Source organism: Photinus pyralis, unplaced genomic scaffold (genome assembly GCF_008802855.1).
Source record: "Photinus pyralis isolate 1611_PpyrPB1 unplaced genomic scaffold, Ppyr1.3 Ppyr1.4_LG9, whole genome shotgun sequence".
NCBI lineage: Eukaryota > Metazoa > Arthropoda > Insecta > Coleoptera > Lampyridae > Photinus > Photinus pyralis.
The window spans coordinates 21,157,846-21,184,255 of record NW_022170878.1 but is presented as its reverse complement, the minus strand read 5'-3'; the positions used below and the strand labels follow the sequence as shown (position 1 = coordinate 21,184,255).

General features: G+C 39.1%; 1 protein-coding gene across 1 annotated transcript; it reads left to right on the top strand.

Annotated features, from left to right (window-relative positions):
* The first annotated feature begins 16,679 nt into the window (after positions 1 to 16,679).
* LOC116180950 (facilitated trehalose transporter Tret1-like) lies at positions 16,680 to 18,338 on the top strand. Its single transcript, XM_031501146.1, has 2 exons — positions 16,680 to 16,748; positions 16,794 to 18,338. The coding sequence occupies exons 1-2, from the start codon at positions 16,688 to 16,690 to the stop codon at positions 18,107 to 18,109; spliced, it is 1,377 nt and encodes a 458-aa protein (XP_031357006.1). The 5' UTR covers positions 16,680 to 16,687; the 3' UTR covers positions 18,110 to 18,338.
* Positions 18,339 to 26,410: the final 8,072 nt, after the last annotated feature.

Below are 26,410 nucleotides of genomic sequence, written 5' to 3'. Positions count from 1 at the left end.
AGACAAGAACCTTGACGTTAGCTCAGGCGCAACCCTCACGAGCGCAGTTCAGAACCACTCAATTTTAGTGTCCGTTCTAGGGGGATATTCATCTAGTGAGATTTAGAATCGGCCGTACACTACCATCGACAAGAACCCTCAGGCACAAACCGACTTACTTTAGCTCGGACGCAAACCTCCGATACTTTATCTTGAGCACAAACCTCGACCCCTTGACCTTGACGTTAGCACCGGCGCAAACCTCGCTACCAGAGTTCAGAACCACTCAATGCTAGTGACTTTTCTAGGGATTTTCATCTAGTGAGATTTAGAACCTGCCATATATTACTACTTGTGGGAATGTAAAGAAGTAGATGTAACAGAAGAAATCATTCCTCCCCCCTTCGCCATTTTCTACACCTTTCCTTATACCCTGTTTTCAAGTTCCTGATGAATATACTTTTTTCGTCCCTTGTTTCTACCACTACCTACCTTTCTTTTCGCCTTGTGGTTACCAAAGAGGTCGGCTAGGATCTGTCTGGCATACGTCCCTTAAACGGAATTATCCGAGCGATTCAAACAACCGTTATTAGGAGCCAGTTAGTACTATCTGTGCCAATCGTTTCTGAGTCAGGTCTATCGCTCAAAAGCGCAGACCCAAGAGATCACTGCAGAGCCAGGACTAAATAGAAAGCTATCGGGTCTGTGTAAAATAAACGGAAAAATAATGTTGGTACCTGGTCAAGAATACACAGGGATAATTATTAATAAATGATCGGTTTTACATTAATATCTGGTTGGTTAGTGAGCTATGCCAAAGGTCCTGGAAAAATATTTTTGTAGGGACAAGGAGGAGCACAACCAAGTGGGAAACTAAGAAAGAATTTAATTTCAAAGGATGGAGACGACATCCGGCGACATCTAACGGAGGAACTCTACAACACTTACTACAAGGTGTTTACAAATAAAGCTTTCACTTTTCGAGGAAAGGCTAAAACGCTCTGGGAGAGACCTCGAATGCTGTGGAAATGGTGTATACACGGCCTTTCCAAGTGACTTTATATATTTCCTGGTTTTGGAAAGCCCTTAGAGGGTATTATAGACGCATAGGTATTTGATTGTACAACGAATCAATGGAAGCTTAAATTAAGGGCAAATTCTTCATTCTCCTTAAAAATTCGAGTGTAATCGTTTTTTTTTGTGCTTTTATTATTAGTGTCTCGAAGTGGCTCTAAAGCTTGAGGCTAGATCGGCCACTGCTTAAGAGGGAGTGCATAAAATTTTATGTCATTACTAAACTCACGTCGGGAATTGCAGAATGTAAAGCCCCCAATATCCTGAGTCTACTATGGAAACAATTCCAGAAGGAGCAGGACGCTATAAATATGTTAATTTGGTACTTGGAGACTGGCGAAGTGCAGTCTTTATTCGACTTGCATCTCTAGGTATTATCGGTTTCCTCTGACAATTGTTGACGTTTCCTCCGAATGCAAAAAGTCACTTTTTATAAATCGCACGCCGAATAATTCAAAGGCCGCTTTCACATTAACTTGTTCGGGCTTAAACACTAATTTTAAAGGGACTAAAAGACTAAGCCATTTAAATCGAGAAAATTCCATTCGCGAGAGGCGGAATTATCCCGAACAAATACATTTCTGTCATTTTAACATAATTCGCAAAGTTTATACAAGCGAAGTTGAACTTTGAACGCTGACCATAATATTTCGCCAAATTGAAACTTTTCCCGATGTATTTTCCTATTCATGGCCGCCTCGAGTTTGGAAAGGTGCCCACCCTATAATATTCATTATATCATTGTCCACCTAAAACCCACTTTCGATCGATTGGAAAAGGAAAAAGTCGCATTTTTGAGGTAATTTTAAAGAGCAGATATAAACCAACCGATCCTCTCTATGTTAATCAGATTACATGGAAGAATAAAGTGCAGTTTGATTGGTGGCCGGGATTTTACTGAATCCGACATTTAAGTTGGTAGCCTCGGTTTCCGCAACCGCAGTTATTTTAATTTTATTCCCATTTTGCAAGACAATTACGAATTTGCAAGGATGATATAAAAGCAAACTTCTATAATTTATACTCTTAAATTTTCAATTATAAAACTTTTATCTCTTTAGTTCAAGATTGTATGTGCAGTTTCATATACGTTTTACTCATGATTTGTGGGTAGGTAATCGGGTTGGTTGGAAAAAGGGACTGTTTAGTATCGTAATAGCAAAACGAGCCAAAAGAAGTTTATAGAACCCTCAAAGAGGCTCTTAAAAACCCTTGGAGACTTTTGGTGGTATTGAAGAATCTATTAAAAGCACTCAAACCTTCATTTAATAATTTATTGTTAGAAGCTTTAAAAATTCTCAACAGCTCGTAAAGTCCAGTAAGTGCTTAAAAGGCTTTAAAGCAATCTGAACGGCTTGTAGATTTTCAAGCCCTAAACGTTCAGACTCAAGAGTTCAATTACGATAAAAAAAAACACGAAGTTAAGGGTTTTAACTCGGTTTCAAAGATCAAAATATTGGAAAACCTTTGGAGATTCTCAAACGTTGATAACTATAAAGACTCGATTCTTGGAGTTTGAAACTGTCTTTGGGAGTTCTGAAAGCTCTGGATTTTAAAGTCCCTTAAATATATGAATCCCAAAAACTCGTCAATACAGTCAATGATCATTTTAAAAGCATGTTAAAACCTACTGGATTCTGGCCTCAAATTCGTATATTCCTGAGTATAATTGTCCGACATCTCAACATCACTCAAGCCATCACACACTAAATCTAAAGATGCTGGAAGGATCGTCTTAGTTGGACTAGAGCGAGAAAAGGCAGGTCTGGACTATAGAACACCTGTTTGGAGGCCAGTCGGGCTCATCGGCTTGCTCAAGACCTTTCGTTCCATGATCCTCTGTGACCCAGGCGAGCTCTAGGATAGGCATTTCTCATTGGTCATTCTCCGCGGGAACCATCCTCTCGTCTGAAGATGGGTTATAATATGAACCCTTTTTAAGGGTTTTATTTAGGCGGGATGCAGAGCAGGTGGATTTGATGTGGCTGAAAAAAACTCTTCCATGCCTCTCTCTGACGCCATCTAATATCCTTGTTCGCAGTCGGCTATAGCTTTGGTCATCTTTGCCTTATTGAACCGCATGCCCAAGTAAGTTTTCTGATTTTCAAGCGCCCTGCAACACGTCAGACGGGTATTCCTGCTCAAATGACTCCATAATGGAGTTGGTAAGAAGATCTACTTTGTCCTGTAAATAGGCAGGACGAGCCGCCCCCCAAAAGAGTGTTCTCTAATTTTTTCCCTAAGGAGATGTTTGTAAAGGGAACTATATCAGCAGAGTTGGACTGGGTCAAGCATAGAGTGACCCAGTGACCCGGTGACCCAGTTAGTTTACTGACCCAGTGACCCAGTGACACGGTGACCCAGTTGACCCGGTGACCCAGCTTGATCCGGTGACCCAGTTTGACCCAGTGACCCAGCTTGACCCGGTGACCCAGCTTGACCCGGTGACCCAGTTTGACCCGGTGACCCAGCTTGACCCAGTGACCCATCTTGACCCAGCTTTACTCAGTGACCCGTCTTGACCCGGTGGCCCAGTAATTAAATTATTGTTAGGTATCATCCAAAACAATTTCAAGTAACTTTTAATTTTAAAAAAAACTTCCTCAATAATATTCGGCAACAAGCACGTAGCCCAATTTCATTCAAGAGAACTAATACCTAAAAAAATCAAATGCATTTGTTTATAGTTTGTAGTCAAGTAGTCAATGAAAGTATTTAGAGAAAAGATTTATTTGGATTAAGCTAACTAGTAGAAGAAAATTAAATGTGAATGAACACCTATAAGCAAACTGGTAAGCCCTGAAGCAAAGAAATAACATTATTCTAATACAATTCGGGACATGGAAAGTTTTTTACGGCAGTATTAAAGCAAACATCACAGAAATGGCAGTTGTCAAGCAATCGAGTATTATTTTCAACAAACCAGCATTTCATTTATTTCATAATCTGTATACTTGAACCGAGGGCACTGACTTAACTGCGTTATTCGATCAAACTAGGTGACTGGGTCGAATTGGGTCCCCGGGTGAAATTGGGTCGCTGGGTCAAACTGGGTCACTGGGTCAAACTGGGTCACTGGGTTAAACTGGGTCAAGTTGGGTCACTGGGTCAAACTGGGTCACTGGGTCTAACTGAAAAGAGTATGACGTGACCCAGCGACCCAGTGACCCAGTTGAATTTAGTGACCCAGGTGACCCAGTTGACCCAGTGACCCAGTCCAACTCTGTATATCAGTTATCTAGGGGTTGCAATAACCCTTTTGAACGGCTCCCTTGCAGTTAATTGTGCTCATAGTTATAGACATAGACGCTTCTGGAGTGACTTGCTAGTTTGTTATCCGGTCCGAAATACTTGATGATGCTAGACTGAGATCAATCACAGTCTGGCTTCGGGGGTTCGCTGCCCTGATTGAGAATCTCTAGATTAGTCAGTCAGTCAGTTAGTGAGTCAGATATTCAAGTAATGATTTGCTCCCTCAAATAGTATAATGAGCATTTGAGTCACATCCTCAAAGGCGATGGTTCTTTTTGTGCCCCAAGACTAGAAACCCTTGATTTAAGAACCCAGGGTCCTTGAATAAGATCAATTTATCGGCCGTTGTTAGAATCACCCCCCAGCAGCGCCTCAATATTCACAAATTCAGCTGCTAACACTGGACCAAGGAGTGACCACGGGTTGCCTTGGCAGCCTGGGCGGTGATGCTTCCGAAGCTTCTTGAAGTAGTCCCTGTGGCAGCTGCTGGTGTTGTTGTGGTGGTTGTACTGACGTATTCCCTAATACTAACCTTTTTCTTTAGAGAGGAAAACCCATAACTGAGCCTTCTTCCCCTCGCGATTAGGTTAGCTTGGTCCTTTTCCTCAATGCCGATAACATCAGCTTCTCTTGAGGTTGATCTTTCACGGCTGTGTGGAAGAGACACCAGCTGCCTAAGTTTGCTCAGGTATTCTGCACTTCTAAGGGCCGCTTGACTGGAACCAGGTCGTCAGATTCCCCCGGGGCCCACATGGAAGCCTTGTGGAACCTCCCAAACTTGTGTTGACAAGGAGGCCTTCAACCACCCAAGGGAATTGGTTGTTCTCGCACGATATTCTTAGGATCTCGCCCGAGTACCTCCAATCCCTGAACGTCGGTGTTAGTGGAACCTTGGCCAGGCGATTTTGCACCGTATCCGCCTTGTTAGCCGTCAGCCTATACCCATAGGGTTGTGGCATACATCATCGGTACCTGGAGTTGCAGCTTGCTTGTAACTACTGCGCGGTGCTACAGCCTTACTGACACCCGCCTTTGGTTGGGGCTGTGGTCTACACTTCTTTGTAGGCGGTTGGGCCGGTGTTGTCATCAGACCTCTGCCCCTTTTGTCTCCGCTTATCATTTTGTCAACCTGATCGGGGTTGTTTTTTACATAAGTTTGTAAGTATCTACAGTTTAAATTAAAATGAGTAATGATTCATTTATAGAGTTCAATACTGTCGATCATGGTATAAAGGGTTTTTGTGTTTTTCATCAAAATATACGCAGCTTGAGAGAGAATTTCGATAAACTCCTTTTATATTTAAATTCTTTAAAAAAACTCCCGGAAATAATAATACTATCGGAGATCTGGATTTCAGATTCGGAATTGGGACTTTTCACATTTGAAAATTATAATCAATTTGCTAACTGCAACGAAACATATAGGGCAGGAGGGGTGATAGTTTTCGTATTAAAAAAATACGCAGTAAGAGCAAATTCACTGACAATGACAACTGCGGACGCAATTAAGTTAACAGTTCACATTGACTGTCAAATAGCTCTGTCTATAATTGCAGTGTATCGTCTTCACGCTTTTCATGTAAATATGTTTTTGAGCCAATTAAATGAAGAATTATCAAAATCTAAGGAGAAAAATCTACTTTTTGTTGGTGATGCCAATCTCTGCATTCTGGAGGCATCGACAATTGTAGACAACTACCAACTATTAATGAGCAGTTATGGTTTTGAGCAACTGATTAACACACCAACTAGGGGAAACCGATGTTTAGACCACATGTACATGTACCCGAGATAATCTTCTGTCCGACTCATATGTTTTAGAGTCTGGTAGAAGTGACCACGATGTAATTATTTGTTCCTTTCTTCTTGATAACTACAAAAATACAAATCAATTCAATAACACCCAAACTCAATATAAGACAGACTATAAACAAATGCATTCGTTATTAAGCAAAGAAGAGTGGACCTCTGTCTTCGCTAGCAATAATGCTTCTGAGGCATTTGACAAATTTTTAGTATCCTATAAAGATATTATTGAGAAGTCAACCTTTACTCAAACAAAAAAATCAGGAGTTAAGTTGCTGAAGCCATGGATGACGTTTGAGCTTTGTGAGAGACTGAAACATAGAAATCTGTTGTATAAAAAATTAAAGAAAAATCCTGAAAATTTAAAATTAAAACAGTGCTTTCAGTCAGTCTCCTTAAAGCTGAAACAAAATATTCAAACTCAAAAAAGCAACTATTATTATAAACTTTTTGAAACCAACAAGGGTGACACCAAAAAACAATGGCAAACTGTAAATGCCATCTTAGGTCAAAGGATTGAAAAAAAGAGCATTGACTGTATTATGAAAAATGAAAAACCAAACATATTGATATATGACAACCTAGAAATTGCAGAAGAATTCAATCACTTTTTCACCACTGTTGTAGCACAGATTAAATTTTGTCTGTGGTTGTAGGCAGGCTTTTGGAAAATCTTGACTCATTTGATGGTTTTAATATGTGCGCATACAAAGAGACTTTCCCTTCAATACATGTCAGTAACTCTTTCTTTCTCTTGCCCACCTGTAAATTTGAAGTCTCCGATATTATAAATAATTTAAATGTCAATAAATCACCTGGTATTGATGGAATCTCATCCCGAACCATCAAAATGTCCAAAGAGTATATTAGTTCAGTACTCTCGTATATTTTTAATCTAAGTTTTGAAACAGGGGAATTCCCTTCCAAATTAAAGACAGCTGTTGTAATTCCGTTACATAAAAAAGGAGATTCAACAGAGTTGAATAATTATAGGCCCATTTCACTGCTATCTGTCTTTGCGAAAATATTGGAAAAGCTAGTTAAATCTAGGCTGCTTAAGTTTTTGAATTCAAAAAATTGTTTAAGTTCAAACCAATATGGATTTATTGGGAAAAAATCTAGCGAGGACGCCTTACTATCGTTTTGTACCAAAATATACAATGGAATCAATTCAAAATTAAATACGGCTGGTTTGTTTATCGATATTACCAAGGCATTCGACTCTGTTGATCATAATATCTTATTAGCTAAACTGGAGGCTGTAGGAATTCGAGGTGTTGCCAAAACTTGGTTTAAAAGTTTTTTAACTGAAAGAAATCAATGTGTAAAAATAAAAAACGAAACAAGTTCTCTTCTGCCGATGTCGTCGGGAGTACCGCAAGGTTCGGTCCTTGCACCAACATTATTTATTTTATACATAAATGAATTGTGTTTGGGGAATTTTCAGGGTACAGTGACTTGTTTTGCAGATGACACTGCGTTAAGCTATTCGGCTAGTAACTTTAGTACACTAAAAAGTAATATTCAATCAGATCTGAACAAACTAAAAACATGGTTTACTGTAAATAAGCTAGCATTAAGTTCCAAAACTAAACTGGTGTATTTCTCGCTACGACACAAAGAGCATATAAATGAGGATGTATATTTTAAATGCAAAAAATGTTTGAGTGGTTCGACCGAGGATATTAATTTTAGTAAGTGTGTATTAATTGAACAGGTAGAGAAAATAAAATACTTAGGGTTAATCCTAGACAAGAATTGCACCTGGAAGGAACATATACAATCAGTTAAAAAATATACTTATATGTCACTAAGGAAATTTTACCTCCTAAAGTTTGTCTGTCCAATGGAAGTATTAAAATCTGTTTATTTCGCATTGATAAACAGCAAACTGGAATATGGGCTAAGCTGCTGGGGGGGAGTATATCAATCATTAATCCAACCACTTCTTATATCTCAAAAGAGAGTTATAAGACAAATTTTTCAAATCAGAAGAAATGAGCATTCGTTTCCTTATTTTACATTGCTGCGGGCACTCCCTATCAGACATTTGTATGTATATAGAGTCCTGCGCATTTTTTATATGAGAGGCGGCCAAAAAACTGCAAATGAGGAGGTTCACTCGGCAAGACTGAGGAAATTAAATCGTGTAGCACTTTTAAAACCCACGTGTGAGGCATTTAAAAGATTTTACAGTTACACCACTTTATCGTTTTTCAATAAGCTGCCTCTTGAAGTTAGTAACGCAAACAACTTGACCAAGTTCTTAAAGAATTTAAAAAATTGGCTGTTTACATTAAATTTTGATGAAATAGAAAAACTTTTGACTAAAAATTGATTTCCTCTACGTCACTTAAAAAGCACTTATGAATTAACATTTTTATTTTTATTATTTTTTTTAAATACATCCAACTTATGTTTAAATCAATTGCTTATTCTATAGAGTGTATCTATTGTAGTTCCTGCAACTGATATGTTACTGTGTTATATTTTTTATAGAAGGTAACCTCAACACAGCATTGCTCGAAGGTACCTGACATGTGTCACGTAAGAAAATTTTCTGTTACGTAAGCTATACTTTTTGTTTGTGCTCCGTTGTGATACATGGAAATAAAGATTTACTCTTAAAAAAAAAAAAAAAAAAAAAAAAAAAAAAAAAAAAAGTTCTAGGAACCTGCCTCTGTGTTAGAGTTGAGTCACGGGGGTGGATGTTTAAAACTGACTAAAGTCACCCTATAAGTCCTTATGACTACCATAGAGGCTCGGAGGTGTTTAAAGGCTCTTATAGCACTGTTAACAATCCCTAGGAGGTTTTGAAAGCGCTTAGGGTACCTACAACTAGTGAAAAACCTTCCTCGAGTGGAACCTGCTAAAGGTCTTTAAGGACCCTCAAAGGCTATTAAAAGATTGTTCGAGGCTCCAAAATGTTAATAAACGGGCACGGACGCTATACAAATTTTTTGGGGTTAAAACACGTTGTGGACAGTAACGGCCCTTAAAACTAACTAAGCCCTCCTTATAGGTTTTCAATAGCTGCGTGTATTTTGGTCACCGTTTCTAAATGTTGAATTGTAATATTGGCTCAGAGCCAAAGTCTGTCAGTGACCACGGGGAGTGAGGATCTTCTTCTAGGTGTTATGTGTGGCGCGGCGCCTCCAGTACACTACTGGAGATATAATCAAAGTGACATATTCGTAATAGGAACTTGTAAGGACAAGGAGGAGAGGAGACTAAAAAGGGGAGAGACAAATTGAGGAAAAAATTAAGCAAGAATAAAGCATACAATATTCGAGAGGTTGGAAAATGGAAAAAAATGAACATGAATGAAAAATCAGCTTAAAACAAATAGAGAAACTGAGGAGAGTCGATGCAAAAGAGAGGAATTAGCATACGACTCTGAGGGGTTAATCCTGTGCTAATATTGTATGATATTTTGAAAAGTCAGTCAGATCAAGGGAGGAAAAATAATGAAAAATAATGAAATCGGAAGAAGTTGATGTTCATATGCCAATGGAAGGAATTGGGTAATTTTTGAAGTTTAAGGAATAAATATCTAAAGAAATAGAAGAAATAAAGCTGACAGAAGGAAGCTAAAATCAAAACGAGTAAAAGAAATAGAAGTCAAGAAAATATTTATGAAAATGAAACATGGAAAACATATCGGGGATGTTGAGGAAGAAAGAAAAAAGAAAATAAGTAAAAAATAAACGAAAAGGAAGAAGTGCTGAATTGATAGGTTTACAGGAAACAGATAAGAAGTGGGTGCTGAGTAAAAGGACAGTAGTTAGAGACCAGCGTGACAGAAATAGGCACAGAAGATTGAAAGAGAACAAGATATTTCATTGGAAGACAGTCCAGATCATGTTGGTTTATGGAAGTTACGAGGGGGAGAAATATAACTAAAGAGAGCGGAGAAAATAAACTGAAATGAAAAAAAACACTTACAAAGATAGGTGATAACCAAAGGAAGCTAAAAATAGAAAATAGTAAATAGAGTAGGTAGGTGAAGTTGAGGTGACAGTTGAAGTACTTATCTGATGATTATTCAAAGAGGAAGAAAAATGCCGTTACACGGGAAACGGGAAAATAATTGGAGGTGGCAGAGGGGTGGCAGCGGTAAACCGAAGGATGAAAATGCGAACTGTGTGGAAGATGTGGGAATCGGTAAGTTAGTGTAGGAAGATTAGGTTTTTGAAAAGGTAACGCAAGTCAAAATGTAACCAAAGCGCAAATGAACAAAATATTCCAAAAACGTAATGATAATATGGGTCCAAATCGTGACAAGTGTAACTTTTGCCAGATAGAGGAAATCCGGTTGGTAATGGAGTGAAAAAATAAGATAAAATAAACTAAAATGAAAATAAAGAGATGAAGAGAGCGAAAGAGAATGACCAGGACTTCAAAGTAAAACAAAAATGGAAAGAAAAGGGACAGAAGAAAAGAAGAAACATAGTGTAATGAAACATTGAATATGAAAGAAGACAAATAAATAAAATTCAGCAACGAATGCAACCGAGGTAGGGAGCAGACGTTGTAGGGTTTGCAGGGGAGCTTTGAAGAAAAAGAGCGAAATTTAAAAAATAGCAAAAATGTGAACAAGATGAGAAAAATGGCATGTGCGAATGAGGAAAATACTAAAATGATGGCGGGAAAACCAAAAACCGAGCCCGCGCGAAAGAATTGTTAATGAAAAAATATGGTAGAAGGCTAAGGAGAAGGATTAGAAAAGATAACTTTGAAAGAAAACGTAGAAAGAAAGGAGGAATAATGAATCAGACAATTGGACAGAAAACAATTGATAGTAAATGGTGAGCGAATGGAATGAAAGAAGAAGGTTAGGGCTATACACAAAGTTCGACCTTAATATGGCAGCGGAAGGAGAATTATCCACGGGGGGAGCGGAGAAAAAGAAGAAGCGATAATCGAAGAGGGTGAGAAGCGGATTGAATCAGAAGAAAAATTACGCGAAGGAGGAATAATACAGGAAACATGTGTGGATAGTGTGCAAGAAGAGGAGGATTGTGTGGAAATTTCAAAAGTAATAGAATGTGAAAAACTTGCGGGAACTTTTTAGGGCAAGCTGGGAGATACAGGACAATTGTTTGAAGGGTTGTGCATGGAAGTAAGGAGAACCTTAGGCATCAACTTGAATGTAATCACAGCAAAATACATATAATTAGAAGGCAAAAGAGCAAATGCCAGTTTTAGTGTTAATGATCGAAAATGCACAATTAATGGATGGCCACAGGCAAGGTTGGTCGGAATGATTCAAAACGACGAGAAAGATGGATTTTTAGTGGTCAGGATCATCAAACCACAGTTACGTTTAATTGCGTTGACTAATCGACCCTTTGTAAATGAATTGGGAAAGGCAACCGGTCATGCATTAATTGCAATTTGAAAACCCAGACCCCGGCAGAGTATAAAATGCGAGGAGACTAGACGATGGATATCATTTCCTTCCTTTACCATGGCTCTTAAGGTAAATAACATTTTTTGAGATTGTTTGATCACGTTTCCGTTTTAGGTTGTCATATTCTTCGCCTTCGTCGCCGCCGTGAGCGCCGGGCTCATTCCTTCGGCACTCAAGATTGAGACGCCGGTCATTGCTTCACTTCCATCAGCGATTAAGTACGAAATTCCCCCGACCTCAAGAGTTGAGCATCTTCCACCAGTGATCACCACCTCTTACGGCTACTCCACCCTGCCGCTCAAGCACGAAGTCGTCGCGCCGGCCGTCAAGATTGAAGCCGCACCAGTCGCTGTTGCCGCCGCACCCCTCACCACCCACGTGGAAATCCCAGCAGTATCACGTGTCGAGCATTTGGCACCCGCCGTCGCATCCACCTACAAGACCGAAGTGATCACTGCACCAAAGGTCCACGTGACCCACACTCCCGCCGTCCACAGAATCGAGCACTTCGCACCGTCCATCAAGGCCGAGGTGATCTCGCCTGCCGTCGCACACGTCGCCCCATTACTTAAAAGTGAACTCCTTGCCGCCCCCGCCGTCAAGATCGAAACTCCCGCAATCGCCACCGTCCAACACCTGGCACCAGCCGTGTCACACCTGAGAACCGAGCTGCTCGCATCGCCCGCCATCAAAGTGGAAACCTCGCCTTTGATCCACCTCCATACGCCGACTGTGGCCAGGATTGATCATCTGGCCCCCGCCGTCCATTTCGCGCCAGCCCTGAAATCGCATATCATCGCCGAGCCAACTTTGAAATTCGACCTTGACCACCACCATTTACTTAAACACTTGACCTTCTAAATGTGAACCGTTTGTAAAAACAGGCCAAATAAATACTTAATTTGAGTAAATACTAGTATCTTGATATTACAAAACACCCATCAGGTTTCAACCAGAGACCGTTGTAATAGACGCGAAAGCTAAACTAACCGAAGAAATAGAAGAAGTCCTTGAAGAAGCTTAATATCCCGAAGAAGCAGCCTAGTAAACCGAAGAGAATCCAAAAATGTCAAAAGTGCCTACGATACAGGCGGATCAAAGGAGTGGAAAGTGAAGAAGCGGAGGAAAGTGAAGATGCTGAAGGGGCCAGTTGAAGGAGTCTAAAAAACCGAATACCTATATAGTGCTGACACCGAACCAATTGAAAAAGGCGAAAAAGACACAGAGACCAAAGGAAAAAAAATCGAAGGTGCCGGTGACGCTAGCCAAAAGAAACAAAAACGAAGAAACCGAAGAGTTTTGTCAACGAACTGATGAATCAGAAGTTACACAAAAGACTCCTGAAGAAGTCGAAGTAGCCAAATCATCCGGATGAGGAGTGGAAAAAATCGAAGAATCAAAAAACCAAGGTCCCACAGAAATTGATAAAGCCGAATGTGCCGAAGAAACCAATGAAGTTTCAGAGGTACCGAGGGGCCGAAGGTCCGCAAATGTCAAAGGTACTGAAGAAGCTAAAAAATCCGAAGGGAACCTGGAAGGAGAAGTCGAAAAAAAACGTAGGAGACGAAAACGTGGAAGGAACGGAAAACGTTGAAAAAACAGAAGGAGTCGAGGAAGAAGTCGAAAAAGTATCACACCCCATTCAATGCAAGAAATAATAAACTAAACAAATATAGAAAACGAGTTCCTGGGTATGGCTATAGCATGTGCAAAACCAAATTTTAAACCTGATGTTAGTTTTACTTTTATTTAAAGTGTATATGTATGAAATTTCATTTAATTGCTTCCATAAATAAGAAAGCCGGCACTGCACATCCTACACAAAACCAAATTTAGAAAATGGCGCTACATTTGCTTTTATTCCAAGTGGCTAAGTATCAAATTTCATTTGAATGCCTCCATAAATAAGAAAGTCGGCACTGCACATCCTACACCAAACCAAATTTCAAAAATGGCGCTACATTTGCTTTTATTGTAAGTGGCTATGTATCAAATTTCATTTGAATGCATAAATAAGAAAGTCGGCACTGCACTACCTACACAAAACCAAATTTGGAGAATGGCACTATATTTGCTTTTATTCCAAGTGGTTATGTATTAAATTTCATTTGAATGCCTCCATAAATAAGAAAGTTGGCACTGCGCATGCGCTAAACCAAATTCGGAAAATGGCACTACATTTGCTTTTATTCCAAGTAGCTAAGTATCAAATTTCATTCGAATGCCTCCATAAATAAGAAAGTTGGCACTGCACATCCTACACAAAACCAAATTTGGAAAATGGCACTATATTTGCTTTTATTCCAAGTGGTTACCTATGTGTCAAATTTCATTTAAATACCTTCATAAATAAAAAAGTTTGCAATTCGGTTTATAAACACTGTGAATGTTGATCGATTAGGCTCAAATTTTGGAATTGCGTTTTATATGGCTAAAGCTATACGCATATTGAATTTCATTCAATTCGGTTCATAACTCACGGAGATGTCAAAAGGGCCTTCCGTATTTTTTAGGCTACATTGCCAATTCACGAACTCCGATCTACAAATTTAATCGGTAATCGGTCCATTCGTTATCGTGCTAACGGACGGACAGACGAAAAGACACGTCAATATTATAAACTCGCTAGGAGCTCTTTAATAAGATACAGTATGGAATTAGGTCGATTTACGTATGTGCCACCACCTGGACCATGAAAAGCGTCCATCACCACGCTAATGGCGCTGTCAACTCAGCACTTGGGCAATTGACTATTATATTAAAACATTATTTTATTTAATTGCATAATAAAAACATTATTGTTATTATTATATCACAACGTTTTAATTATAATAATTAAATTCCTGGTTATTACACAATACCAAGTGACGTCACATAATGGCACGCTGAACACAAAGCGAAAGAAGAAAGAAAGGTAAAGAAAGCAAACTAATTTGTATAGAAGCTGAAGAAGCTACAATTAAACCGATAGGTGCCTTAGGAGACAGTTTTTGAAGAAACCGAAGAAATCGATTGTGATAAAACAGCCGTAGCAGTCTAAATAACAAGGGAGAAAGAAACCAAAGAATACGAAAAAGCTGAAGTCTCTAGTCTAAGAAGTCACCAAAAATGGAAGGAGCCTCAGAGTCACGCATAAGAAGTCGAAAATGTCCAGCAAAGTTGATAAAACTAAAGGTGCGGAAGATGTCAAAACAGTAACCGAATTAGATTCAGAAGAAGTGAATAAACCAAAGAGCCGAAAAGACATAGAGCTCGAAGGTGCGGAAAAAGTGAAAAAAGTCGAAGAAACAGAAGTAAATGTAAATCGAATGAGTTTCTGAAGAAAGCGATTAAGTGAGAGGATCCAAAGAAGCCGCAGAGGGCAAAGATGCTTAAACAATAAAAGTGGAGCCGAAGAATCCACAAAATTTAAACATGCCAAAACTGCCGAAGAAACGGAAGGTGCAGGTGGCGCTAAAAAAATCCAAAGATACTGTTAAAGAAGTCGGGAGATCTGAAGAACGTTAAGAAACCGAAGCGGAAGAAAACCAAGGAGAATCCGGAGAATCAGTGGCTAAAGTCGAAGAAGCTGAGAAGGTAAACAAGACAAATTAATCGCAGTGATCCCAGAAGCCGAAGAAGTTAAAGAAACGGCAGAGATCAAAGAAATTGCAAAATCAAAAACATAAAACCGAAAAATAGAAGGATCTGCGGAAACCGAAGATTTTCTGAAGCAATGGGGCAACGAAAGAAACTGAAGGTCATGAATCTAAGCAAGTCAAAAAAGTGAAAAAATTCCAAAAAAAAGAGGAACCGAAGAACCTTATGTAGAACACTGTAGAAGTGAGACAAGCGAAAAAAATTTATTAACAGTCTCCCTATGGCACATTCAAAATTATTGACTACTAGCGGTCCGGCGAACTTTGTACCGCCCTTAAATAATCCCGTTTTTCCCGTACCCCGTTCCCTGTTTCGGTGGGAACTCCGGGAAGTCTCCTTAGTACACTTTAATACCTTCAGAGAAACCTACGCTCTAAATGTCAAGTCTGTTTCGACTGTAACACATAAAATCATATTTTTCCTGTTCCAGTTCCCGTGGGAATTTCGTGTTTCACTACATCAGATACTTCCGTGGGCATACGTAATTGGTACGTTTGACCGTCTACTTTTTCTCGCCTGAAATTGAAGTAGTAGAGACCTCGCTTTGTCGCCATCTATTAGTTATATTGCGATTTAAAATGGCGAAACAGAGATAAATGTTTTTTTATGTGCCCGTACAGTTTTTTTGGAAATAACTTTATGATTGTGCTTAGAAAATGCAAAATCTTTGGCTTACTGTAAAATTTTGTTATGAAACATTGGATTCTGTAGATTCTTTGTCCGTTTTATTCTTTGGATTCCTTAAAATGTTTGAATTCAACCATTGGTAACCACGGAAGCTCCAAAATATTCAGAATTGTTCAAATTATGGAAATAATAGTTCTCTTTGTAATATTTCTAAACGCCTGGAAATTGTTTCGTACCTTTGAAAATCTTCGGGATCTGCGGTAGCACTGTGGGAATCTTAGAGTCCTCGGAGCTTGTAAAATTTTTAGGTCATAGAAGCTTTTGCTGCCTTTGAAGCATTACCAACATTAGGTATCTTTAAGCTACATTTCAAATCTTTGGAATATCTTTAAACACTTTGAACTTTGGGATTTTTGTAATACTTATCGATACTTTGAAATCTGCAGAGAACTTTTGTAATTGAGAATCATCAAAATTTCTACAACAGTTAGGAAGTGTCGATTGGTATTCAACCCATGAAGGAATATAATTTGAACCTCTTGTGTGTAGGGGCGCGTGAGTAGCTATGATGAACTTAAGATTTCTTAAACTTTCTATATTCCTCCAGCTCTTTCACATCTAAAAGGCACCTGAAGCATCACGGGAAACTAACAAACGATCTAAGCAACCTGGGGAATGAGCCATTGGGCCTTTGGGAGAACGATGAATAATTTTAACGTCGTTGCAACCGTTTTAAGAAGAAGACAGGTACAGTGAGCCCACCTATTACAACTGCTGCAAACGAGGCAATTAAGCTATTATTGTTAATAGTTCTATTGTTTAACGTCTAATTACGCGCTGATAATTAACAAACAAATTATTTTCCAATGTTCAGTCGTTAATTACATTTGGCAAAAGATGCTCTTCAGACAATGGAATCTGAAAGGCAGAGCGTTGCAGTATGTCGCGTTGTGCTCAGGTGAAAGAAGACATTGCAATCCGAAAATCACTCTTTCGTTTTCAGGAGCTTGCGTCATCCTTTCCGACGGTTTGCAGCTGGGATGGCCGGCACCGTATCTACCGCTGCTGCTAAGCGGCCAGTCGGCGTTCCGAATAACCGACGAGGATGGTTCCTGGATAGCGATATCAAACATGATCGGGGGATTTTTGGGAGCCGTCGTGTCGTGGCTGACGTTGGATGTGTGCGGGCGTAAGCCCCTCGTCGTCTTCACATGTATCCCGCACGTGGTGTCGTTGCTGATGCTGGCGTACGCAGGTAGCACGTGGCAACTGTGCGTTGCCAGGGTTATCGGTGGAGTTTCGGGGGGAATCGGATTCTGCACGGTGCCGCTATACCTATCCGAAATCGCGGACGCCAACGTCAGGGGTTTCTTCGTATCAAGCTTGGATCTCATTCACAAGCTCGGCATTCTTGTGGTAAGCATCGCTGGGACCCACATCAGCATGGCGACATTTTCGTTCGTTGCCTTATCGATTCCCGCATTTGTGTTCCTGACGTTCCTGTGGATGCCAGAAACTCCTCACTATTACGCTCTTAAAGGCGAGTGGGAAAGTTCCCGGCGCAGTTTGGAAAAGATTAGTGGAAAGACGGACGTAGAAGACAGGTTGTGCCATATTTCGGCGACAGTCGCCGAGTTTCACCAATCGAAAGGTACGTTCGTGGAGTTTTTAACCAATCGGGTTAGTCGACGAGGAATCTACGCACTGTTGGTGCTGCGTGGAGTGCAACAGTTTAGCGGCATCATCGCGATAACCTTTTACCTTCCGGTAATTTTGGAGAGCGCCAAGGATTTCGTGTCTCCAAATGCGTCCACAGCCGTTTACTACTCGTTGCAGATTCTAACCACTTGCGCGACGACGGTGGCCATCGATCATCTGGGACGGAAACCCCTGCTGCTTATCTCGGTGACCGTCACCAGCGTGGCACTATGCATTGTTGGCGTTTATTTTTCAGTTGCACATTGGACTAACATCAACCTGGATGGATGTTCGTGGATTCCACTTTTGGGACTGTTTCTGTTCATCGCAGGGTACAGTTCAGGTCTGAATTGCATTCCCGTGTTATTGGTCGGTGAGTTATTCCCAATTGGGGTGAAAGTGCTAGCAGCTACCGTATTTGACATGTACTTCTGCATAATGTCAAGTCTCGCTTCCAAGTTCTTCCAATACACCAAGGATGCGTTTGGCATGTACGTTCCATTTCTAACGTTCGCCGCATGCTGCATTTGCAGTTTACCAGTTATCATGCACCTCGTATCAGAAACCAAGAACAAAACCTTGGAAGAAATACAAACGGAAAGCAAATCCATGAAGTCTTGAAGAGCTTCTTGGCATGAACTTCTCAGTTCATTATCAAAAATTGATGAATACCAGTTCTTGAGCTAATTGTATACCAATTTTTAATTAAGGGCTACAACAAGCAATGGTTCTTCATCAAATTGATGGAATTATACGAAATCATTTTTTAAAATAACCTACCTATCTATTCTAATGATCTCATACGGACAAATTGGTCGACTGTCAAATAACGTTCCTCACTCCCCCTGATGGTGCGAAAGTTGTCCATAAGAATGGTCCAGGTGTGTGGCACTAACGACCAATCTTATTTCCAAGTAAAATATTGACCAAAACTCGATTCAAGACGGTTTTGTACCAGGAATACCTGTTGAGACAACAACTAAGGAAACCGTTGGGGTTGCCGAAGATTTACTGCATTATCCCCTAATAAAAATCCCAGTGGTTGGTCAAGTGTTCGAAAGTACAATATTTTATATTAGGGTCTGCTCCCCCCATCCCGTCAGACCGGAAAGGAAACTTGTCAGGATCACTTGGACGCTTTGGCGAAGGATGACAGTCATTTCTTAAAGATTGCTCAATCGACCAAATGTAGATGTGTGACTGAGGGCAGGAAGTCCAGAAAACGCAAAACTTAGTCTAGAAAATTGGGTCCTTGATTTGATTCTAGTTAAAGGTACACGGACCGACTAGAGAATTCCAGATTTCCCCGCCTCTGGTTGGACGCACTGGATGGTTAGCGGAGTCGTTTTTCCCAAAAATGCTGCTGGACATTTCAGTCGGGCGCTCCTGCAGCTCTATGGAGATGATCGTTTATAAACCGAACTCGCTGTAGTTTGACGTTTTTGCCACCAAACACTCGTTACTGAATAGATGCATTTAACGATTTCTCCTTGCGGTTATTTTGAGAGTAAAATTTTTTGGCTACTACTCTCCTTTTTGAAACATTAGAATATTTCCACTTTATCTTTAAATCCTTTGGACTTCGCATGACTTAAATTATTTGGGTTGCTTTGATATTAGGGTGGATTAGTACTGTACAGCATCCGTAGATTCTGCAGCATTGATGGCCATTTTCCAGAATTTTCTATAAATAATGATTTATTTACTCCATTTGTATTGCTTAGATTCCTTGAATTCCTTTAATGTACTTTTTACACTCCTTAGATTCCATGGGACTTCATGAATTATTTGGATTTTTTGTACCCCTTGAGCTTCTTGAGATTCTTAGGGTTCTCGAATTCCTTGAATTATTTGCATTTTTTGAGTGTTTTTGATTTTTGGATTCCTCTATTTCTTTTTGGTAGTTCATGTGTTATCGCACATTGCAGATAATTAGAATCCTGAAACCTTTGGAGTCTATTGAACCTTGAAAAGTTTTTGTTGAACAATCCCAAAATTTTAAATGCTGTAGCGGCTCTAGCTCTGGCGTGTCTAAAAAAAATCTTTTTACTTCCTTTTTTAAAAAGTGATAACTGTTAATAAAATTACAAAAAAATTATCTCAAACATAATACATTTATTATGGATAAGTAGGAAAATCAGACTGCAAGCACTGAAAAAATACAAAAACCTAATTCCATAACTGAACTAAAAAAAAATATGTTGGCCAGACAGTTTAACCTAACCCAATAAAAAAATTTAACGCTTAATTCTCAATCAACAAATTCAAATTATTAATTGAATAAATTCCGTAATACGCACGAAACTTTAAAGGCAAGTTTTGATTCACTCACTGCAGTTGTAGCTTTAATTAGTACTTATTATAAACAATTAAAAATGTGACAATTTCCCCTTAAAAAAAGTTGACACGCGTCTTTCTCTTGCGAGCAAAGGTTCGTCTCTACACACGCACTGCTGTTCCAGTTACATTCTTTATTTCTCCTTATTTTTACATATTCGCGCACATACACGCCTTATCACATAAATTCCACATAAAAAATAACTCTGTTAAAGATAACGAAACCTGTTACAGGATTGTTTAGTTTAAATTCTACAGATTCTATCGATGGTTATTAGATGTTTGATTTTCCCGAATTACTAGAATTCTAGGTTTCGTTGGATCTTTTCCATTATTTGAATTCATTGCTCAAGTTATTCGTACTTTTACGGTTGCATCATTAAATCCTCAAAATTTTTAGAATGCTTGAATTATTTAGAGCCTTTGAAAACTTCTGAAAACTGAAATCTATGTACATCAAAATTTCCCAGGCTCTTTTCTGATTTTGCAGTTCCATCAGATTCCTTGTGTTACTCGCGATATTTCCAAGCATCAATCTTCTGCAGTACTCGCCATTCTTCCAAATTTACAGTACTTTTCCAATATATCGACCGACTTATGATCTTTTTTCGTTCCTCCCATTTCAATAGGGTTCGTCCAATTCTTCAGCTTCCAGCAATACTTCAAATTGTTTATTCTCTTCAGCTTCTCTCAGCTACAATTTTCTGGAATATCCAAGCTCTTCGAATTGATCGTCTCCTACTCAATTCTTGAATTCTTTTTTTAGTTGCTCTTTTACTTCAACCAATTTTCGCGAATTCCTTGTAACGTTAGCTCTCAATTCGGTTTTATTTTGTTTTTAGAATTTTATAGAGATAATGTTCAATTTTTTTGAGAATTTAAGGGTTAAAGTAGTATAATCATTACAGAAAGTATACCGGGTCTATACATTTAAAAGACCAAATTTTCCAGTACATAGCACGATTGGTGGAATCTGTAAACAGTTGATGGAATTACTACGTCACCTGAATTCTGTGAGGCATTGTATTCTTATCGATTCCGGAAACCGGGGCTGTATTAAGTCGCAGATAATAGCGTAAATCCTATCCTAATTGAGACTCCTGTAACCAAAGGTGCGCTAGTTAAGGAATTAGGTTTTCATATTTTTTAGGTGCCTTTAGGAATTTGTTTTATCGTTAAAAAACGCCGAAAACACTAAGTGAATCATTTTACCGTTTTTGTTTTCCAACTTACACAACAAACAATGGGATTATCGTGCATTTCAAGAGAATAAAAACCATGATCGCGGTGTAATCGTGTTTTTATTGCACTAAGGAAAGCCGTAGTCGTTATCAAGGACGAACCAATTCAGCGCGCCAGCATATTTTCGTTACCATAGTAGTTGTTTTCTGCTTGTGAAACCAAAGAGGTGATTGAACTCGGACAGCTCCGTTGTCTTATTTTCCTGAGTCACTATAGCTGTAAGGAGGGTTATCTCCAGCCTAATTTTGTATCATCATCCCCTACATTCATATATCAATTAGAGCTCATTGAGAGAAGCTCAATTTTTTGTGACCGTTAGAGGCACATAGACGAAACGGCATCAAGATAAAAGCGAGCACGTGCGCAAACCTTTCGAAACTTCCGATTCGCTTTCAACTTTTCCCAAAAATACATTCGGCAGATTTTCTTTACATTTTTATTAGGAAACTCGAGGAAAGGAGAAATAAGATAAGAAACATTCCTTTGAGAAGCGCCAAGTTTCATATTTTGTAAAAGCCTAAAGACGTTACCTACCCCCAGAAAAAAACACAAACTCGTCCAAATCCTTAAGGAACATAAAGGTTAAGCTAAAAGTGATAAAGCTTTCATTAGGAAATTCACAAGTCAAGAAAGCAATTTTCGTCGTAGGTTTCCAGAACGCAAAGGAAGTGAGCGCAATGAAAATTTAATCTGTAAATTGCTTTAGCTGCCGCTAGCAATAAATCTTTTTATTATTTTGTTTGCGTGGCACTTACCTTAAGCAAATTCCAGCGAGGTCTTCCGCACAGTTTAAAGGTTCATCACCATTAACTTTAATCACCCGAGTTTTAAAGGTTTCTTTCCGATTGCACGCGGCTATTTTGGCACGAGGGCACAGCGCGGCACGCACGCGGGTGAAATTTTCCCGAAGGGCGTTTTTGAAAAAGTTCCACGACGATGTCGACAATGGCAGAATTTTCCGGCACTGCAAGCACGCGCGTGCTGCTATCCGCGGAAATACTGACTATCAGCTGTATATCTTCGGAAACGTGCGGGAAAACGCAAGCGCGAAAATTTTCTTTCGGAAAACTTGCGGTCGACACGCGTCGAAAATAATTTTTTTTGAGACAAATTTGAAAATGTAGCTCCGGGAAAGGCAGCCAGCGCGGTTTGAGGAGAAAAGCTAACGATTGATCTTGGGCCACGTGCTCTCGGTTGGTAATGAATTGCTCTTTGTAAGTTCAGCAACGATTGTTTCCCAGGGGTCGTCCAGGCTGGGGGTTATAAATGCACTTGGAGAGAGATAAAGAGATGTAAATCTTGAAACGGGTGGTTGGCATAAAATGAAAATATCAACTCTAACTAGCTTTCAGTTTGCTCTTATTGCAGACTATTGTGCCGCGCTGTTCGGCTTTATCACTTAGAATCATTTATTTTCTGGTTGATTTACTCATCCAAAGCTTAAAGTGGGACAAAACACACGCCGTAATGCTCTAATACTGAATAAACTGCTGGAGCAAAAAAAGGGGAGATGCATAAATACTACCCACACAATTAATAATCTTGAACGCCATCTTGACCGCCATCTTGACCGCCATCTTGACCACCATCTTGTTCGGTCATCTTGATCTGCTTAGACGTTATTTTGGTCAGCCACTTTGAACGCCATCTTGGGCGGCCATCGATAGGAGTGGTTAATGCTCGTTACACGAAAAATCCATCTCAAACTACAATACCAAAATCAGAGCCAAATCCAGTTAATTCAAACTTACGTACCCCATTATTGAATGGGTTTCAGATTACGATATAGGTAAAAGAAAGGTAGGTAATTAAATTAAAAGGCTTAACCCAAAGGAAACGTGTTAACAAAGGTGTCTTATGAAAACAAATTGACCTCAAAAGGGTACAACCATGTTTTATTCACGTAAAGACGCTTAGATAAGCAATTTAGCTTGATGACTCTAGAACTTTCCAATTCAGATATCAACATCTTCCTCGAACATCAGAATTTGTTATTTCAACGACAAAAACAAAAGTGATATTTTGTAAATCGCAATGGTACCACCTACTCCTAATACACTAAGAGTGCATTTATTCAGTGACTCAAATCTAAAGTACATTCAACGAAATAACGGCATCTTATTCGCGTCCAATGCACTCCGTACAGTGGGGTATCATTGGTTAACCAGAACGTAATTACAATCAAGTAAATGAAAAAATGACATATTTATTAACGAGCGAATCAGCTCGATCGTGGTTTTAGACTTTCTGTCCGTCGTCTGTGTACTTAAAGATTCCAAGTCCAAGATGTCGACTTAGATGGTGGTCAATATGGCGCTAAAGATGGCGCTGCGCATGGAGGAGGAGCGCGCATGCGCACGTGACCGGAATAATACGAAAACGATAGTTGTCCCAGAACTCTTGTTGCTCCTACCTACTTAAATGGGGAAAAACAAGTACAAGAAATAAGCTGGGATACTACGCGCAAAGCAGAAGAAGAGTGGTAATGAGATAAGTGGTTTAAAACAAGTTTTTCAGCTTTTCCTTTCATGTGTAAGAATATGTGTTCCAAATCTGGTTCCAATCGGTTCAGCCGTTTAGCGGGAAAAAGGGTACAACAGACCGATCGACATTATCGCGATTTTGTTTTATTGTGATTCCTGATGATTCAAAAGGTGTACTTCCGTCAAAAAGGTGTGGGGGAAGGCCCGATATTTAATAAAACACCCTAGAAAACACCACTTCCGCAATAAAATAATCTCCTTCCTCAGAATCTTTTAAAAACATGCCAATTCTAATTAGGCTTGATAGCACCAGCTTCAAACAACGCGTAACGCGACCCCACTTACGCCGAAAATAACACGCAAGTTTTTGAAACAGCGGTAAGAACACGCGAAAAAAGGTTTCCAGAACATTTAAAAATTGTGATAACCTTCAAAGGCTGCTTTTTACGACACAAACCGACACAAACGTGGCACTAATCAATCCCCCTAGTCCCGAATAGTGTCCCGACTCCCGACAAATGTGTGCGAAGTTATAGCAAACATCTACAGACATCTAAAAATCGAAATAACCCCCAAACGGTATATTTTACGGCACAAACCGACACTAACGTAATTTGTGCCGGCAATGTTCTGTTACCTTCACGGACCGATCAGATTGGCCAAGTTGTTCGAATCATTCAGATTGAGGACAATAAAAACCCAAACTGACATCACCTCATAGTAACCTCTTTGAAGGATCCTGCTCACAAGACACTCCATGCGCCACAGACCAACTGTGGATGCAGAAAAACAGGATTGAAATGGCCCACGAATTCAAACAAGCCGACGGTGATCCCGAAATAGGGATAAACATATTCGGCATTGAAAACTGTGACATTAACGAACCACGTCCGTTAGGCCCGCGTAGTTAGAGCATGTATAGTCCATTTGTTATTACTGTTCCGATATGGAATTAACCCCACTAAATGAAGCGTTAACTTTTTTTTACTTCACGTCGTCGATTTAATATAAATAATTCTCTTAAACAAACTGCTATTGTTGACGTGCAGAATAAGAATGAACAAAGTATGGTTCCGAAACGGTTAATCGATTCTAGATCGTATTGCTTACGTCAAATAATATTAATTGAACTGAATTTCGCTTGCATCCAGTTTTTGTTTACAGCACTGTTGTTTACGCCTACTTGATGCCATGCCATGCAAGCCAAATTCACTTCAATAAACATTCTTTAACGTAAGCGATATGAGCTAGAATCGCTTAACCGTTGCGGTACCCACTTTGTTCATTCTTATTCTGCACGTCAACAATAACGCGTTGCAGTTTGTTTGAGAGAATTATTTATATTAAATCGACGACGTGAAGTAAAAAAAGTTAACGCTGCATTTAGTGGGGTTAATTACATATCGGAATAGTAATAACGGATGGACTATAATTTTATTCACTTAAAATTAATTGATCATAAATTAATAGATTCATACATTATTTGTTTATTAAAAATTTCTGTTTTTCTGCCTTAGGGTTAACTTTAGTGAAAATATGCATTTTTTTTAAGAAATTTTCTTCTCCAATTTTTCTCACTACATATTTGAAAAATGCACGGTTCTGGAGATATCTGCCAAAACCCGTTTTTGGCGGCCATCTTAGCAAGATGGCGGCTCCGGCGGCATATTGTGTCGAATTATGCATTTTGTGAATTTTAGTTCTACGTACCCATACCTGCATCAGGTAAAAATGCACAATGATTTGGCTATTAGCAGGACATCTAAAAATCGACATAATTTCCGAACGGAATGTTTTTCTGGCAAAATCCTCCTCTCTCTCATTTTCTATACTATTATCTGTTCACCCAACAGATGCAGTTAAGCTCCTCCCAAAAAATTCCCGGTAAATTTAAATGAACATTTTTAATTGGCTGAATTTTCAAAACCTGTAACCAGAGACTTGCTCCTGTAACACACGCAACTATTTGCTTCCAAGTTCCGATTATAATTGCCGTATCTAAATTGACATCCTTAACGTCAAACCTGTCATTGCATTTTGTATTTGCCTTGCCTCAATTTGCCATTAATTCATTTATACGAACAAACTAATCTTTTTGAACTTAATAAACAATTTGAAACTATGTACTGCTGTGTGTTTAAAGGTCAATATTCAAAACATAACACCATTGAATAAGTATTACCATTGTATTATTACTTATTCAATAATAACACTTTACAACTTAGTCATAAAATGTGACATGCGATTTTAAATTTCCCGGTTTTTATAATTCTGTGACTGTGAAACGGGTCTGTTATTACATTGGCCAAAATTTATTGGGAGTGGCTTAACTGCATCTGTTGGGTGAACAGATTATAGTCCATTCTAAATAGCTCTAAAATAATTTATTTTCAAAAAAAATAGTTACCGGGCAAAACCGGGCTTTTCAGGCAGGTGAAATGATTAAAAATTTGGGAAAAATAATTAAAACGTCCGCGAGTGAAATCCCGGAGGTTGAAAGGGGTGGAAAGTGGTATTTTGCAAATTATGGGAAAACTATTAATTTTGGACGAAAAGCTATAGAGAATAAAAAATGAACAACTTTTGTATCTGTTTTCACATAACCTCCAATTTTCCTAGAAGAACCGGAAAGACTGTTTTTTTCATTTTTTATTTTTATTTTTGCGAAAAAAGGTCGTAGGAGTTTGTTTTATTATAAAAAAAGAGACAATTTTACCACTTTCCACCCCTTTCAACCCCCTAGATTTCACCCGCGGAAGAGTTCAGCTGTTTTAATCATTTTTCCCCAATTTCTAATGAATGAAAAACCCGGTTTGAACCGGTAACTAATTTTTTTTGTCAAAAAATATTATATAGCCTG

Bases quoted from the DNA above. Each gene is read 5' to 3' on its own strand.
- LOC116180950 (XM_031501146.1), top strand. From the start codon at position 16,688: ATGCTCTTCAGACAATGGAATCTGAAAGGCAGAGCGTTGCAGTATGTC. The intron at 16,749-16,793 runs GTGAAAGAAGAC...TTTCGTTTTCAG, and splicing joins GTATGTCGCGTTGTGCTCAG to GAGCTTGCGTCATCCTTTCC.